Source organism: Strigops habroptila, chromosome 2, assembly GCF_004027225.2.
Source record: "Strigops habroptila isolate Jane chromosome 2, bStrHab1.2.pri, whole genome shotgun sequence".
Taxonomy (NCBI): domain Eukaryota; kingdom Metazoa; phylum Chordata; class Aves; order Psittaciformes; family Psittacidae; genus Strigops; species Strigops habroptila.
In genome coordinates, this window is record NC_044278.2 from 17,722,157 (window position 1) to 17,739,596 (window position 17,440).

General features: G+C 36.0%; 1 protein-coding gene across 4 annotated transcripts in view; it reads left to right on the forward strand.

Moving 5' to 3' along the window:
- The window catches only part of CBLB (Cbl proto-oncogene B), a 128,292-nt gene that overhangs the window by 72,738 nt on the left and 38,114 nt on the right, over nt 1–17,440 (forward strand). For all 4 annotated transcript variants that reach the window (XM_030471809.1, XM_030471810.1, XM_030471812.1 and 1 more), the window contains exons 5-9: nt 4,102–4,258; nt 7,350–7,471; nt 9,859–9,996; nt 11,524–11,611; nt 13,921–14,052. In XM_030471809.1, coding sequence (XP_030327669.1) covers nt 4,102–4,258; nt 7,350–7,471; nt 9,859–9,996; nt 11,524–11,611; nt 13,921–14,052 — 637 coding nt within the window. The remainder of the gene's footprint in view (nt 1–4,101; nt 4,259–7,349; nt 7,472–9,858; nt 9,997–11,523; nt 11,612–13,920; nt 14,053–17,440) is intronic.

Genomic DNA, 17,440 nt, shown 5'->3' on the forward strand with positions numbered 1-17,440 from the left:
GCAACATTTGAGAGAGTGTCTTGCAGACAAAAATATTCACTGTAAGTTCCACAGGTACGTGTTTACCTTCCTAGACATACTTGTGGTCTGCTCTGCTTCAAATGGAGCAGTGTCACTCGACATTCCAGAATAGCTTCATCTCTCCAGTTCTACTGAAGTGCTACACTCTGCGCACTCAGAAAATACTTGCTTCCTTTCCAGGTTTATTTAATGTCTTTTGCTTTTTAATAATGCAGCAACATCAGGAAGGTTCATAAAATCCTCTGTACACATGATCAGGACAGGAGGGAAGTCAAGACCTAAATTCCTCTGATAAGTTGCTTCAAAATTACATGCTGGTCAATAATCCTTCTCCTGTAGGCATATGGAAGTTGTGTGGGTGGTGTTTAAAACACTTTCTGAGATCATAGAGTGACACTTCTCTTTGATGTGTGTCAGTGATAGTGAGTAGATACAACCCTGTATAGAAGTATTTTTTTTAAATCTTATGCTTCAATCAGAACTTTTTTGAATTCACCATTCTTCAAATACACTTATCAATTTTACTGTTGCAGAAGAAATGGGGAGAAGTAGGGTCATTTTGAGAGACTTGGGGGAGAAATGGCTTTTTTTAGGTTTTTTGACAGGACTTTTAAATAGGAAGACAATGTTTGAGGGAAGTACAGTCACTGTGCAGTACCATCCTCTCACCTGAGATACTCCCCAGAACATTGTCTCCGCTGGAGTCATGTGCACCCTACTGCAAGGAATAGCTTACATAACTACGATTAAAATACATGAAATACTGAGGCACTGCACTTCCTCAACCTAATTCTGTAGAGAACTAATGTTACCAGGATGTCAAATCACATCTTTCTGATGAGCTGTAGCAGAGCCGACTAACTCGTCTCCTAAACAAGCGTCCACAGGTCAGCCTAATAGCATGAGGCATGTGCAGAGTACCAGCCAGCCTCTAGTGCAGGGTATCGTTAGGGCAGGATGCAACAAATATTACAAGGACAAAGATCACTGAAAATACTTATAGGAGATATCTTCTGTGGTTAGGAGCTGAACGCTGCAGGTGATATTTCATTACGAACAGGATCTGATCTTTTCTTTCTAGAAAGGTGGTTGGGTTTTTTTGTTTTGGTTTTTTTTTTTTTTTTTTTTTTTTTTTTTTACATTTAAAAAAAAGAAGTATATATATATTTAAACAACAATCTACGCATGCTGTTAACTAGAAAAGTCCTGGTCTCAGCCTTGGTTTGGTTGGTCCTATTGCTTTTCCTCTCCCACCACTCCTGCCACCTTCCCAAACCATTAAAATAGCTCTTTGGATGAGAGTAATGAAAACGTGCCTTCAAATGCTGTATATGCCCTAAAACACAAGAAAGCAACAGCAACGAAGTGTTAAACAGAAACTCAACTTGCCAGCCATCTACGAAAGCCTCTTTCACACTCTCGTCACTGTGGGAAGCATCTGCATGATCTCCTCCTAGACCTCTGCCTGAGGAGGGTGTTTCTCAGTGTGCCTGAAAGGTCACTGGATTTCAGTGCTGTAGGAGCAGGAGGAGAGGATGTTTCAGAATCCTTCACCCTGTGAAAACTCAGTAACACCCTCATAATTAGTGAGCGTGTGCTGCCTGCAAAGAGAGACAGAGACATTGGGGGAGAAATGATCCCTGGCTGGTGCTCTTTCAAAGTATTTAGCAATGATAGCTGTATAAAAGTAGCTACTGAGGAATAGGAGTTGATGTGTTCCAACAACCAATTCTCACCTTTATTCAAGAAAGCAAAAAAATAAAAGACCTGTTCCACAAAGCTGCAGAAAATATCTGCTGAATTTAGTGAACTTTAAATGTGGGCTACCACTTTTTTGGTCACTTGTTCTTGGAGAAGTCCCACAAAATAAATTTCTGTGCTATTTCATTAGCTAATTGCTCATTTACCAACAACTGTTTTTTGTCTTAGCCAAAGTATTAGCCAACAGAGCTCTAAAACCATATTCTTCTGAAGATATTAGGGTTTTTTTTGTTGGTGGTGGTGGGGTTTTGGGGGTGCAGGCTGTTACGGAATAGATAGTGAAAGATCCTACTTATTAATTGCATGTAATGATCATGTTTTCATTAAACTGTCTCAAGAGAGGCATGGAAAAGTCGTTCTTAAGGTGTTGTATGGCTATAATCAATTGTGATATATTCTCTATTGGTTTTTATTTAAGGGATATTGTCTTAACCCTTTAAAAAACCAAAACAAATAAAACCCCTAAACAACTCTTACCCCCCAAAAAAACAAGCCAAACAACGAACCTCCCCCCCCCCCAAAAAAAAACCCACCACGTTTTCTAGCCCCATTTCAGCATGATCCCAGTGCTGTAACCATTTAGGGTGGTTTGCAAAGGGAATCAGAAAACATCTCAGAGCCACGGTTACAGGAACTAAATAAGCAGTAGGCACTTGAACTAAGACAACTTTAACACCGCAAAAGCACTGATGTTTTCTAACTTTGTTCTCTGAACTTAGTGCAGCATTTCATTCTCTCTTTACCATAATCAAAATTTGATGTGCATTCTTTCTTAAATGGCATCTGATGTGGTATCTCTCTTCAGCTCTGTGTGGTTTCCTGTTTTTCATACACAGATGAAAGTATCTGCTGAGATCTATTAAACTTCGTATTTTATCATTTGACTTTCTCATTGTAAGCCTCCAAGTAACAAGTAGATTTGTTTGCACTTATAAATGTAGTGAATGCCTAATGTGGTAGATATACAGGAGTCTGTCTTTCATGTTGTACTTCAAATTACTACTTGTTTTAATTCATGTTAAGTGCATAATATTTATTCTGCAGGAGCAGCTTAATATAGTCAGATACTTAATACAATCAGTTGGTCTTGTCCCCCCACTCCCTGTACTGTACTACCAAGTAATATACATTTCCACATAAGAGAATAGTTAGGAAAACTGGAATAAAATATTTTGGCTCTTAGAAAAATAAGGCAATGTGAACTAATAAAAACTGCAAAAAATATTGATGAATGTGAGGCCTGTTCCTTTTGTGATTTTAGCAGTTACTAACAAAATATTACTATGAATGTGTGAGATCTTTTCAAGTCTTGAAAATATTGGTTAATGGTTACTTGTTGGTTATATTTTGGTTAATTAAAATGTTTTAAAAATATCATATAATCTGCTCTCAATGTGAGGCAGAACTTTTTCAAGAGAAAGTGTTATGGCTTTGCAAAATTTGAATTTGACCCTAATGACGTGAGAAGAAGAATTGCTATTATTGAACAATTTCTCATAGTTTTGAGTAATAAAATTGAGCATTTTCAAGTAATCATTCTCATGACAGATTCCGCATGCAAGCACTTGGTTGGCAAAATAACTGATCTGCATTATCTCAGACTATGTAAATAGAAACTGAATTTGACAGAACATGGGTTTGTATTAGAGAAGATAATTCTAATTTCTTTCTATTCTGATTTCCCATCTTTTCCCACATTCACTACTGTCTGAAAATACTTCCCATGTATATGTGAAGGTGAGTATCTGAGAAGGCATGTCTTCTAATATTCATATAGCTGTTATGGGCTGTGACAGGCCTTGGATCAGTATCAGTGGTATCTGGTTAGTTGCTGTTGTGTTACTTGACCAGTGTTTGAGGTTTAGCTATTAAAAAATGTTATCGCGGTAGATACTAAATTGATGCTTATCATTCTGAGAAGAGAGGCTGTGAAGAAAGGAGCGTTTTACCAAGCACAGAGCTGGTCCTTTACGTTATCTTTGAGAGGGTGTGAGATTGGTTTCTACCTGCTTGGTAGGATGTTTCAGTTTCTGTGGTGTTGTTTTTATTGTCCTCCTAAGGAAGCTTGAATATTTATAATTGTAAAATAAGTGACACTTTGTTTGACCATGCTTAAAGGAAGGTAAACTGTTCTTTCATTTACTTAGGCTGCTTTCAGAAAACTTGGGGATTTTGTTGTGTGTTGTTGGGGTTTTTTTTGTATCTGTAGAGAAACCAAATTAATGTGCCACTTCTGAAAAGTTCAGTTCTGATGTCTAAATAAGGTATCATCTTAAATATGTGGTTTTATTAAATTTATTATTTCCACCTCTCTCCCAGAACTATAGTGCCATGGAAAGTGTTCAGGCAGTGCCTTCATGAAGTTCATCAGATAAGCTCTGGTTTGGAAGCAATGGCTCTTAAATCAACTATTGATTTGACCTGCAATGACTACATTTCGATTTTTGAATTTGATATCTTCACTAGGTTATTTCAGGTAAGATTTGAAAATTATAGATACCTGTGTAAATCTGAGAAGCTTAGTGCCCTGAGGCAAGTATTTATGGGCCAAGGAAGCAGATTTTTTAAAAAAATGGAAATAACTGAAACAATAGAATACAGAAATAAATTGTGCGTTTCGGAGTTGTTTGGGCCATCAACACCTACATCTGAAAAAGTAAAAACATTCAGCAACGTCCACTTCATTTCTGCGCATACTTAGTATGACTACAATATCTTCTCTGCTTACTTTTCATTATTCTTAAATGCATTCCTAGAAATGCTGACCTGAAGGTACTTATCTAAGTTTTACTTATGTTTTCATTGTGCTTTCTTATCTATATATACTTACAAGAAGTGTATCTACAAACACATAAGGAAAGTTTAATGTGACTTTTTTTTTTTTTTTTTTAGGCTAAATGTAGGTCTAACCTTTCTTTATGAACATTTTGTTGCCATTAAGGGACTATCTTTTGGAATAGCATTAATTGTATAATCGTTACTAGGTAATGCTTACCTGAAATAAGCTTGTATGTATGTTACATGCCTCTGTTAACCTTGTGTCCCCTCTGCAGAACATACATGAAGTATTTTAGTCAATATAGAAGACTGTGGTGGTTTGCATCTGTATTAGATGTATTGATTCTGAATTTGTCACTTCAGATATTTCTTTTGTATGTAGAAATCTTTGAGGTATACAGCCATTTATTTGAGTATTTACTGTCTTTACCCTGTACAGTGATAAACTGGTGCATAGCCTCAAGTTGCACCAGTGTACATTTAGATTGGATATTAGGAAAAATTTCTTCACTGAAAGGGTTGTCAATCACGTAGGGGTGTGGTTTAGTGGTGGACTTTGCAGTGCTAGGTTAACAGTTGGACTTTGTAATCTTAAAGTCTTCTCCAAGCTAAATGATTCTATGAGTCAATGATTGTTCTTTAGCCTGTTGGAGATAGATGCATTCAAAATACTAATTTTATGTCAAGGCCTGGGCCATATGTTTGTTTTGTTTTCCATGTTATTCTCTGATCACCTCTGTTTAGCTTTCTTGGTGTTGCTATTATGGAAAAGGGTGCCGTTATGAAGTTGATACTAAGATTTTGCAGGAGGTGATTTATGGTTTTAGTTTAGAGTTTTGATTTTGATCATCTCTTCTCCATTCTGAGTCAAAACCATATCACATTTGAAAATGTTATGGTGTAAGTAATCTCTCTGTACATTTTAACCACAAACATTGGTCACTTATTAAAACACACAGGTTATGCTGGTTTGAACAAAACTTTAGGGGTTCTTTTTGATGAAATTATAAACTAGAGAATACAGATCATTGTACTTTATGCTGTTTTAGCAAAATCCCTTTATGTGGAACTTGGTATGATCAAGCATGCCTGTCTGAACATTGCTGCCTTGGGGTCAGTTCCTACTCTGTCAAACTTTGCCTTTTTATTTAGTATCCGGAAAACTAATACGGTGGTCAGGTTAGTAATCAAGCCCAAATCTTGATCTCAAGACTTGCCTGCAAAATGTCTGGGGCCCATTGGCTGCAACATACATCACTATGAAATGCATTGATTTAAGATTGTTTCTGTAGGATTTGTTGCCCCACCCCTAAGCATCCTGCTTGTGAAGAACAACAGGGTTGGTTTGTTTGTTTTGTTTTCTTTTAATCTGCACATCAAATATAAAATTAAATGAGAAGTCAGTGATTTGAGAAATAACAGTTTATTCTGACCCTATGTGGGGTCCTGTGGGTTGAACTAAACATCAGGACAGAAGCCACAAATGAGGTTTATTTTCCTTGCTATGTAAGCCAATGTATATCTGCATTAGTTTCTTTGTGAGGCTGTTGCTGGTTTGATTCATTACCATGACTTGTGCTAGAAAAAGGGTGTCAGCAGTACTGATACATGTGAGGAGAGAAGACTGGTTAGGATTAACTTTTAATTTAACAAAGAAGCAGAGAGAGACTTTTTGCCAAACAGATTACTAGCTGGTGCAAAGCTGCATAACTGTTGAAGTGAACTTGCACTGAACTTGGTCTGAAAACCTCTCCCAGAGGTTACATTTTACTTCTCTAGTTTTTAAACAGCTTCTGTAACTATGTGCGCATACACCCACGGAGAGAAAATCCCAATTGTTTTAAGTAATCAGAATACTGTTTTGCCAACTGTGGGTTGTGTTACAGAAAAGCTACGTTTATAATGATGCTTACTCACAGAAGGAGGCAAGGCTGCTTTTTACAAAGATCCTGTGAAAGTGAATTTGCTCCCCCTGCCTCCCCACTGTATGCATGCACAGCTCTAAGTGCTGGGTTCTCAAAGTTAGGGCAACCATTCAGAGGCAGTTTCTTGTCTCTTCAAATGCTGGCAGTGAACACTTAATATGCTAGGAATTGCTAGCTATTCCAATGGCTAGGAATTGGTATTAATCTACCACTAAAAAAACACCATTTACTGTAAAGGACTGTTCTGTATTCTTCAAAGTGATAGCATATCAGGCACATCTCACTGAGTTCTCTGAAGCATTTGCTATTCAAGTCAGCAAAGACTGTTGTGAAGTGCTGTCAATATTTGTTTTGTTTCTGGCTCTAATACCATTATAGTAACTGGAGAAATCAAGAAGTAGAGAATAAGAAAAGGAATGACATCTCAAATTACTGGCTTTATTAGGCTTCATTTGATAGTGTTACTTATCATTAACTATGAAAGTGCCTCAGAACCTTTCAAGAATAGGCTTATTTGTGTTTTTATTAAACCATCAATGGAGCCATACTCTCTAGGTTTGAACTACACATGATGTTTAATATTCTGTTTAGCTACAAACTGGAGATCCCTTAAATTTAAGGTGTTCAAAATATTTATCCAAAAATTTACACTTGATTTTCTTGGAATAATTCTTTTGAAGGAAGCCTTGTAGCAAAGCTTCAATATAGTACAGTCTTTTGTAGTATTTAGACCTTAACCAAAAGTGTGTAGTTTTCAGCTGAAGCTGAGGCACTGTAAGTCTCTCTGACAAACTGACTTGAGTTTTATTAGAAATATATAACTACCTGGCTGCATCTGTTTAATTGTTTGTCTTCTCTTTTTAGCCGTGGGGTTCAATCTTAAGGAATTGGAACTTTTTAGCTGTGACACATCCTGGATATATGGCATTCCTCACATATGATGAAGTGAAAGCAAGGTTGCAAAAATACAGCACTAAGCCTGGGAGGTGAGAGGTTTTGCTGGTTATTGCTTTCCAAATAAACTCGCTGTCTCAGAAGCTACATAATTATTCTAGGTTCATACTTATATATAGCATGATACTTACATTCTCTGAAATACTGAAGGAGTGAGTTTTTGAACTTTTGGCTTGCTTTTTTTTTTTCTTTTGGTGACAGTGAATCAGAGTTGTAGTAGGTATTTTTTTTTTTTAGTTATACTAGTGATTTTATGTCTATCAAACTGCATTTTTGAACATGGTTTAATACTGAAGCTCTGAACTCCACATTCAAAAAATGCAGACCTTTTAGATGTTAAGAGATAGAAATTTCATAACCACGTAATCATACAATGCTAGGAACCAAAAAAAAAAGAGATATTAGCACACAGAAGTCTAAGTAAGTACAAATAAACAGAAAAAAGTGAAATTCCATTGCTTTTCCTTCCTTCTGAATTAGTTACAAGAAGCAAGGCATTCTTGAAAAGCATATTAGAAAATATAATTTTCTTTTCAAAATCTATATTGAATTGTAGCTTAATAGTAAAGTAAAAATCATTTTACGTCTTTCATGGTAGCACACTTAAATTATTAATTCAATCAGTGCTTATGTGCTCCTTTTATGTTCCTTTTTTGTTTTTCTTCACCAGTAATGATTCTATATCACAAACTGCATCTAGAAAAGGAATCTGTCAGATTAAATATCATGACATGTATTAGTTTTGAATAATTTGTGTGGCGCTATGCATGCTGAATTATTGAAACTGAACTTTTACCATTTATGCCACTTCTTTTGTCCTATTTTTTTCATCACTCAGGAGAAATAAAAATTTATTAGTGTATTTAATCCTATATTAGTTAACTTTTATTTTGATAGTTTTACCCTTTAGTTACGAAGCTTTTTTCTCTAATTTCTAGCAGTCTTAACTTTGCTACGGGATCACATGTTTACATAGTTAAAACTTCATCATTTTGGAACTTGTTAGAAAAGTCTAGGAACAGTTATACTTGTGTTTTGTACTTTGTTTCTTTTGATTTTTAGCAAACAATACATTGTATCTTGTTAAGTTACCTAATGGATGAAGTGTATATATACACAGGTATCCTGTGGTTCCAGTAGGTAACACTGATTTTTAGCTTGACATTCATGAACACTACTATGGAAATCAGATAACTAGGTTGATTTTGAGAGTGGTTGCTATACTTAGCATATTCTCTATTATTGATTCTGATTCTGTGATTATAGAAGTGATAGAGAAATTATCTGAAGTTGCCTTTATGTTCCTTGTATATGGAGAGTTACTTTTAAGATAGCTTTCTATTGAATATCAGAAAATTACTTTCTGAATGGCTTAGGTGAAATGCTGGAGTGTGAAAGAGGAGATATGAAGTGAAATTGCTTTTTTAATCTGCCTAAAACATCCTGGAAATTAGAAGATTCTGTTCAAATGAATAGAATTCATTACTACTTCAGTGTAATGTTTGCCTTATTAAAGGTTGTAAGAGCTATGCCATACTTCAGGGAGGCTAAGTTTTCTCGTTTTAAACAGTTTGGAAGGAAATAAATAATTGATGCATAATTAAGAAAAGCTGCTCTTTCTAATAAACAAATGGAGTTTGTGGTATTTCACTATGGGATGCTTTTCTGAGTGGGGTTTTCGCATATAGGGTGGTGTCTGACATGAATGGGACTACAGTTTTTAGTAAGAAAAACTAAACCTGCCCCATACTATTGCCTATAATCTTCCTTTTCCTTCTTCTGTGCTCTCTTGTCTACATTATGTATACTCCCATCTACCACCTCTAGTATGTGGAACTATATAAGTTCCAAGACCTGTTAGGCTGTTATTATCTGATATTTTTTGAAGTGGAAGTGATATTTCTTCTGTCTTGTTCACCTCATTTACACACAAAATTAACATCACGGCTAGAGTAGTTTTTATTATTTATCATTCACATTTCTATTGCATCTAAAAGTGTTTTAGATTTCCCCTTCGTTCATTGAGGCTATTGGCCTGTGTATGCACAATAGGTATATGTTGTAGCTATAGAGACTTGATAATATAATACACTGTTCTTGAAAAGGTTTATGCCATGTCTAAATGTATATAAGAAGACTACTCACAATGAACATGCAGCCTTGAGAACTAAAAAGCAAGCAAATTAAAAGTCGGGGGTAGGATGCTAATGTTATCTTATTTCTGCCTATGAGGAACTCACAGTGTAAAGGATGCAGGTTTATTTGAGGTTACACAAAGACCAAGTGGCAGAATGAGGAATCTGACCAAAATCTTCAGAGTCCTAATTCAGTGTCTTCACCACAGGACACCCTTACTTTCTTCACTGTTTTGTTGAACTCTGATTAACACTGACTTTTTATTCATCCTGTTTTTATCAAGCTACATTTTCAGACTGAGTTGCACTCGCTTGGGACAGTGGGCCATTGGATATGTGACTGGTGATGGGAACATACTGCAGACCATACCTCACAATAAACCTCTGTTTCAAGCTTTGATTGATGGCAGCCGGGAAGGATTGTAAGTACGAATTCCTGTAGTCACCTTAGATATGAAATCCTGATATCCTTGTTCTTCTAATGCTTATATGGTTATATATTAAAGATCTTTAAAACACAGAGTCTGGATATGGTATCTAGCATTTCTTTGAAGTTTAAGGGCTATCCCTTTTATTCATTTGAAAAACACTTGTTTCCAGGTAACTCCATTAACCAAAGTTAATGAAAGTTAACCAAAGCCATATCTCATAGCAGACAAATTCCAGGAGAAAATAAAATCAGGCAGCTGTCACATTGATTCCTCCCTTCTGCCCCCTCTGCCTCCCTCACCCTCCTCCCATAAGAGTCCCAAATGCACTTAAGCTTATTGAACAATTACTACTACCAGTTACTCATATGTCTAGCTCTGGACAATAATTTGAAAGCTATGTAATTGCTTTTTTATATATTGTACAGCCAGAATGTTTTCCAGGTTCTAATAGTTTATTGAATAGATTTGTAACTCTAAGAGAATCTAAGCCTATATGGGGAAGTAGTACATCTTTACTAGGTTGGCTGAAGTAACAGACAAATTTTGGTTGTCAGAATCTTTTGACTGGGATACATGTTTTGATATATCCACATGATCATAATCAGGGGAAAAAAATGAGGAGGGGGAATTAATCAGTCCTCAAGAAAAGATTGAGAAACCCTTTACAATCTTGCAATTTTTCCCAGTCCTGCACAGTCCAGTAATGGTTTTCTGGGTATGATGATTTCATACCTGTAATAAAAAACACACTTATGGTAGTGTTTCGACTTGACAAAAACTGAGCAAACAAAAACTAGAGTTGAGAAGATTTATTCAGAGTGTAGGTTTTGTACCCTTTGTAAGTATAAATTTCTCACAGTGTGACTTAATAAAGTGACTTTCAAGTTAGAGGTAACATAAATCTGAGTACAGAACAACTTAGTGTCTCTGGTTTCTCACAGGATTGAAATGCCCGTATTGGTTCTTAAAATCCAGTCTGCATCTTGGATTCTCAGTGTAGATTCTTGTCATAATATACAGATATACACATATGTAATATTTTTACATATATGTAATTTTACATGTATCATACTACATGCAGCTGTACAAAAATGTTTGTTACGTTCTATTCTGCTCCATTACTTGGAATAGTCTATAGAGACACGGAGCATGATGCTTGCAGTGGAGATGTCACTATGAACATGTGCAAATATAAGCTTACTATAAAATGAAGATCTAAAATACTGCTACCCCCAGAAAGCTATCTGCTAATCAAAGCTCAGGTGCATTCTGATGGTATCTGTGCATTTGATTCCAAAATCTTTCCTGTGCTTTTGTAAATAGACTTTAGTGTGTATCAGAATGCATATGTAGCAATTCAGTTGCACTCAAAAGGTAACAAAGATGGCTGAGGAAAGATAATGTGTTTTAGTTAATGTCTACTGTAACTTATTCTGTCCCTTCGAATTTTCATAGGTAACGGTTAGGTAATAAAGGTAAAGAAACGTGCATATTTATAACAATCTTCTTGTGATGCAGCTATCTGTTCCCTGATGGACGAAGTTATAATCCTGATTTGACAGGATTATGTGAACCCACACCACATGACCACATAAAAGTCACACAGGTACGTGGCAGAGTTTTTCAGTTATTTTCTAATCATCACTTCCCTTAGTATCCCCTCTAGCAGTGATCATAAGCTTTTATTAAAATGTAAGAAATAAATTCATAAGAGTGAAAATATATTGTTGATGCAGGGTCTTAGATGAACAGGGTAATAGTCCTTTAGAGCTGATGATGATGCAAACGGTATGTTTTGGAAAGTTTTGTTTATAATAAGCTTCTTCGAAGTGAGAAAAGTGTTAACAGTTATTAAAGATTTTTCTGACATTTATGTTACAGGTTTATGTAGCTTGGTGTTACCTTGCTAATAGCAGATGGGTATACCGAAATAAAATCAAGATCAAAAGATAGTTTTGAAACCTGAATAGCAGTGGTAGTTGACAGCTCCAGGAGAAAAAGTATAGTTCATTTATCACAAAGATACTGGTTCCAGGGTTTCTCTCCTGTCTTCTTTGTCCATTGTGCAAATTAAAAGAGAGATCAGGGAATAACAACAGCAATAATTATCTGTCTAAAGGGAGTCACTTTCCAGAGAAAATCAGAATATCTGGATGTGTTTGTAGTCTTGTTAAATGATGATCTGATCAACTAATGTGCAGGTGTTTGATACTCAAGTAAGAGGAAGTAGCCACCCCAAGACAAGTGCTTGATTAAAAATGGTGCTGAAATTAACACTGGTAGGCTAAGGTATATCGTGTAGGACATTTTTCCTGACAAAAGCACCTGGAACATTTGAGGATATGTTCAGGGAAAGGCATCAGACTAGATAGAAGCCATACTGTTTCAGTTGGTCTTCTGTTTCTTCAAAGCAGACTGGATGACCTGCTGAATCTTCTGTAATTCTGAGTGCTCTATGTACATTCCGCCTCCGGAAATATTTTAGAAAAGCAGTATTCGTTATCACCTATGGCATTAGCAGGAATACCATTATGAAAATACGTTTCCTAAGTAAGAGAATTCTTAAAAAGAATTACCTGAAGAAACTCTGAGTGCTTCTGTTTCTCTGACTTCCTTCTTTTCCCTCCAGTCTTAAAATAGTAATGTAGAGATATCAGATGTTTGTGTTGCATAATTTTCTAGCCCCATATCATTACTTTTCGTCAAGGAGAAGAAAAGCAGCTTAGACATTCTCCGTGATTACCTTGTTCTTCACAAGCCAATCATCCTGTGTTTTGAATTCACGGAATGAATCCGGTTGCCTCTGAACTTGTAGCTGTGAGCACACCATTAGTTAATTCTCATGGTAATTCAACAGAGTCTGAACTATGTGAATGCTGTCTTAAATAGTATACAACCTCAGTAGTTTAAAGCTGTCACTAGAGCTGCTTAAATTATGAAAAGGTGGTATAAAAGTGGCTGCAGGGCTAGATTGCTGCAGATGGATTCTTTATGAGAGCTCCACCATAAGCAGTACATACCGACTACAGCTGCAGATATGAGCTCTCTTTTATTTTCTCTCTTTCTTAGCCTCGCATCCCCTCCTTTTACTCAGCAGTAACTGTTTATTTTCCTGTAACCTGGATTCTACTTATTTTAAGCTTTCAAAATTTTTTTTTTTTCAAGGCTAAAAAAACTTTGTTTCTACACGAATAAATTTAATTGCCAGTTCCTCAACAATACCTAATTCTAGAAAAATTTTCTGGACTCAAGTTTTATCTATTATTTATTCCTCCTGAAGGTGTTCTTATACCTTCCTGACAGTCTTGTAAGGATACAAAGTACTGAATGATCTGGGCATGACTGTTGCCATGTTATCCTGAGGGGCATTCTTGCCATACTTGCTTCACAAAGGTTGTTTACTTCAGTTAACCATACTACCATACTACATACTTGCTGTAGGTAGAAAACCCTCTTGCTTGTCAGCTTTCAATTCAGTAACTTTTACTAGTCCTAAACTTGCACCTAGAAAAGGAAATCCCAATTTTGTTGCCATTTATCCCTGAATTTCTCACTTAAAACCATTTATTTGTTATCTTATTCTTAACTGCAACCAAGGAAAAGCAGGATGTATGCCTTGCATAGCAGTTACATGAGAGGTTTGTAGAAAACCTAAGCAGCATAGATATTTTAAACTTTCTTTTGTAGAATATGTTGAGGTATATCACAGGTTTCAAGAAGCAAAATAGTAAGCTGTTTCAGTAACGTTAGTGTGGCTTTTAAATAGATCAGTAGCAATAGTTTCCTTGACTAATAAGGAACGTGGATCGGAAAACAGGGGACTCAGAGAAATGTTTATCACTACTGGTGCTCAAGTATATTCTTTGTGAACAAATCACAGTAAAAAAAAATAATCGTGACTTTTTTTTGTTACAGGAGCAGTATGAATTGTACTGTGAAATGGGTTCCACTTTTCAGCTGTGTAAAATCTGTGCAGAGAATGACAAGGATGTGAAGATAGAGCCTTGTGGACACCTTATGTGCACTTCTTGTCTTACAGCATGGCAGGTACTGTCATAGTTCAGTTAGTGGAGAAGAGGATGGATTTTTGTTACAACCTCTTTACAGTGTGGGCATATGTTTACTTTTCCAGTAACCCTTGAGAGGGTTCAAGGACATATATATCTAAAATGATAAACTTTTTCATTTTGAGGACCAAAATCTGTAAAAAGTAAAGTTCCAGGAGTCATTAAAATCTGGACGTGTACGCTTGCCAAGGCAATTTGCTGATGGCTGCTAAGTGGATTTCCTGAGTGCAGTATCTACTCAGACAGCGAAAGCTGGGCATTTGGTGCCAATTCAGCCACCAGATCACTTCATGATGTATTCAAAAGGCATGAAGAGTACAGGTAGCAGCTGGGAGTGGTTAACTGACTAGACAGTGTTTTATAAGGAGATCAGACGTCTTTGGTGAGAGAAGAATTCAGTCAGTAGTGCAGGTAAAGAAATGGCCTGTGGCAAAACAAGCTTAGGATTCTTGTGTTTCATGTTAGTAATATGTAAAGCACTAAACCACTGTGCTTTAGATAGTTCTTGGGGTAAGAGATTGAATAGAGGGGAAACTCTGATCTCTCAATGTAATTTACAGAATATCCGAAAAAACCACAGAGACTTCCTGGTGGCACAGGTTGGTGTGTTTTGTTCATCTTGTTCATGGACGTATCAGTCTGGGAAAAGGGAGGACTGGTACCTTTAGTTCAGTGCAGTTAACAAGCACTTGACTTAAAAATGAAAATAAAAAGCAGAGGTCATTCCTCTTTACAACTTCTGACTTCCCATTAATAGGTGCTTCTCAAACTGAATCAATTCTGCCACCTCCTCCCTGCCCCTTTCTTCTTCCTATCTGTATTTTGTGGGGGGAAGAAAGGGTCATCCTGTTCTTAGGCAGGATTCTGTTTTTCCATTAGCAATAAAGCTTGCCAAAAAAGGAGTATTCTTAGTTTCCAATTTTGTGTTCTTTATGAAACTTGAGTTTGATGCTCCAAACACAAATCGTTCAAGTTGCCCATACATCTGAAATTCTGAGAAAATTTCATTTTAGACATACCCAAATAAGAATATTTATTTCACTACTAAGCAACTGCTGAGCTGGAGCAGTATTTCTCATTTCAGGAGTATCCTTTCTCTGTTCTTAACAGTTTCATTCTGAATGACAGACTGAAATCTTTGTACTTTTGATTGCTGGGTGTCTCATTGCATGGTAGCAGCATGTTCCATGTTGTGCCGGTGATGTGCTCTGATTCTGGAGACTTGAGAAGCTAAGGTCCTCAGCACTTTGGCCAATGGCTAAGGATCCAGGAAGAGGACAACAAAACATTTTAGGCTCAGAAAACTAATGTTCAAAAACATCAAGCTTTATCAAAACATTGCAACCAGCTGTAATAGGCCAGGTACATTTTGGACTACATTATGAAGTTAACTTTTGTATAAATACTGAGGCAATGAAGAAATATTACACTGTAACACCATTAGCTGTTGCAAGCTTCTAGTGGGCTAGTGTTTAATTGGCAGCATAATTGCTCATTAGATATGCCTCGAGGTCCAATACAGATGTTTTCACTAAGCAGAAAAAAATTGAGTAAGCAACATTAAATCTGCATGGAATCCTAAGGCTGATTGAGTTGTTCATCTTTATGGAGATCACTCTCTCAAATAAGACTTGGTTTAACTGTTTCCTTTTGTATTATGCAATAGGAGTTAAATGTAATTTTCTTTCACAGAAGTCTACTCTTGCCTGAAAACTGCATGTCTGGACTTCATTCTAAAAGCATATGGGCATGTATGCTGCATTGTGACGTTCACAATAGCTGCTCTCTTAGTGTCCTAAATAACCTTTCTGTGGGCATGGACAAATGTGTATTCATATAGACATGTCAGAGCTCAGTTTTTATTTATCACTTGTATTGATACTGTGCAATAGAAGTCTCTTCTGCTGTGATTGGTTACCCAATGTATTTTGGTGAACTTAGTGCTTTTCAAAAGAAAGGAAGGGAACTGCTAGTACAGAACTATTTGACAACACAGGTAGAAGAAAGCCTTGAAAATTAAAAGCTCTGTGCCTCATCTATAAGGCTGTTTTTAGAAAATGAAACTGTGAAGATTTCTATGAGTAAGGGAGGACTTCTGTTCCCTTGACAGTGATTGCTTCAGTAGTTACATATAGTTTGGAGACACTCTTTGAGGTAGTAAGGGGTGTTGACAAGACTATGTAATTAGGATGCAAGGCTGCTAAAAGTAGATTACATATATCTTTCCATACAAAATGAAAATCCAGTACTGACCATGCAAATAGGCATGACTGTTGTCAGGAGACATCATTTATAGCTATCTGGCCTTGGGATACAGTTCTTCCACAAACTGTAAAATCGTCTGTCAGTAAGGCTGGCAAGTATCAAAATAAAAATAATGCTAGAAAAAAAAAATTAAAGCTGTCTTTATATCTGAGAAATCAAAAAGCTGTGCTTGCTTGATGATATTTCAGGATAAGTAGGTTATTTAGAACTAATTTTGGTGTTTGTACATTTTTAGCTGTCTATCTGGCTATAAATATGATACAATGTGATACCTGAATTCACATTGAATTATCTTGATCCCTCAAAACTTCAGGGCTTTTTTTATTTTTTGGCTTTTTTTTTTTTTTTAATTCAAATCTGTGTCATGCCTCTTGATGGAAAAAATTCTTTCTTAGTGCTTGAAAGACTTCTCTGATATTTTTGTTCATTATAGTCTGAAATCTACTTTAAAGGCTTTTTGATTACTTCTGATGAGGAAAAAAGTATTTCTGAAATGAGTAAAAGGAATGGAAATACAGCTGCTTGAAAATCATTTAACACATTATATCACTTAGAAGTTAAAATTCAAATGATTCTTATTTCTGATAACATGTGAAAATAGTTCCTTGTTTTACATAATTTACTGAAAATGTAGTAAAGTCCTGGATTGTTACTTAAACATGTTAAAAAATGTTTGTAGCTGTAGATGTTCTGTTATGTGCATTGCTGAATGATGGTAATGTTGCAGCTGTGATGGATTGTATATATGTTCTTCAGAGGATAAGTGCTGCATGCCTTAAAGCTCATCTGTATTTTCTAACTTTAAATGAAAAAGAAATACTTCAATATAAAAGATAATGTAATAAAATGCATTCTCTCTGTCTACACACCTTGCCTTCTTTCCTCTGAAGGAATAGGAAAATTGTAATCCTAAAAGGCAAAGTATTACTTCCTGACCTGTAATGCTAAGGCAATTACAATTTTGGTGCTTTGTAGAGGTAATGGTTGCATTTTGATTAGTTACTTTTAAGTGAAGCTTAATCTTTTGATGACAGCTTTAAAAATGCAGTCATTTTATCATTTGCTATAGTTAAATATCTATGGCTCTGTTTCCTGTTTACTCT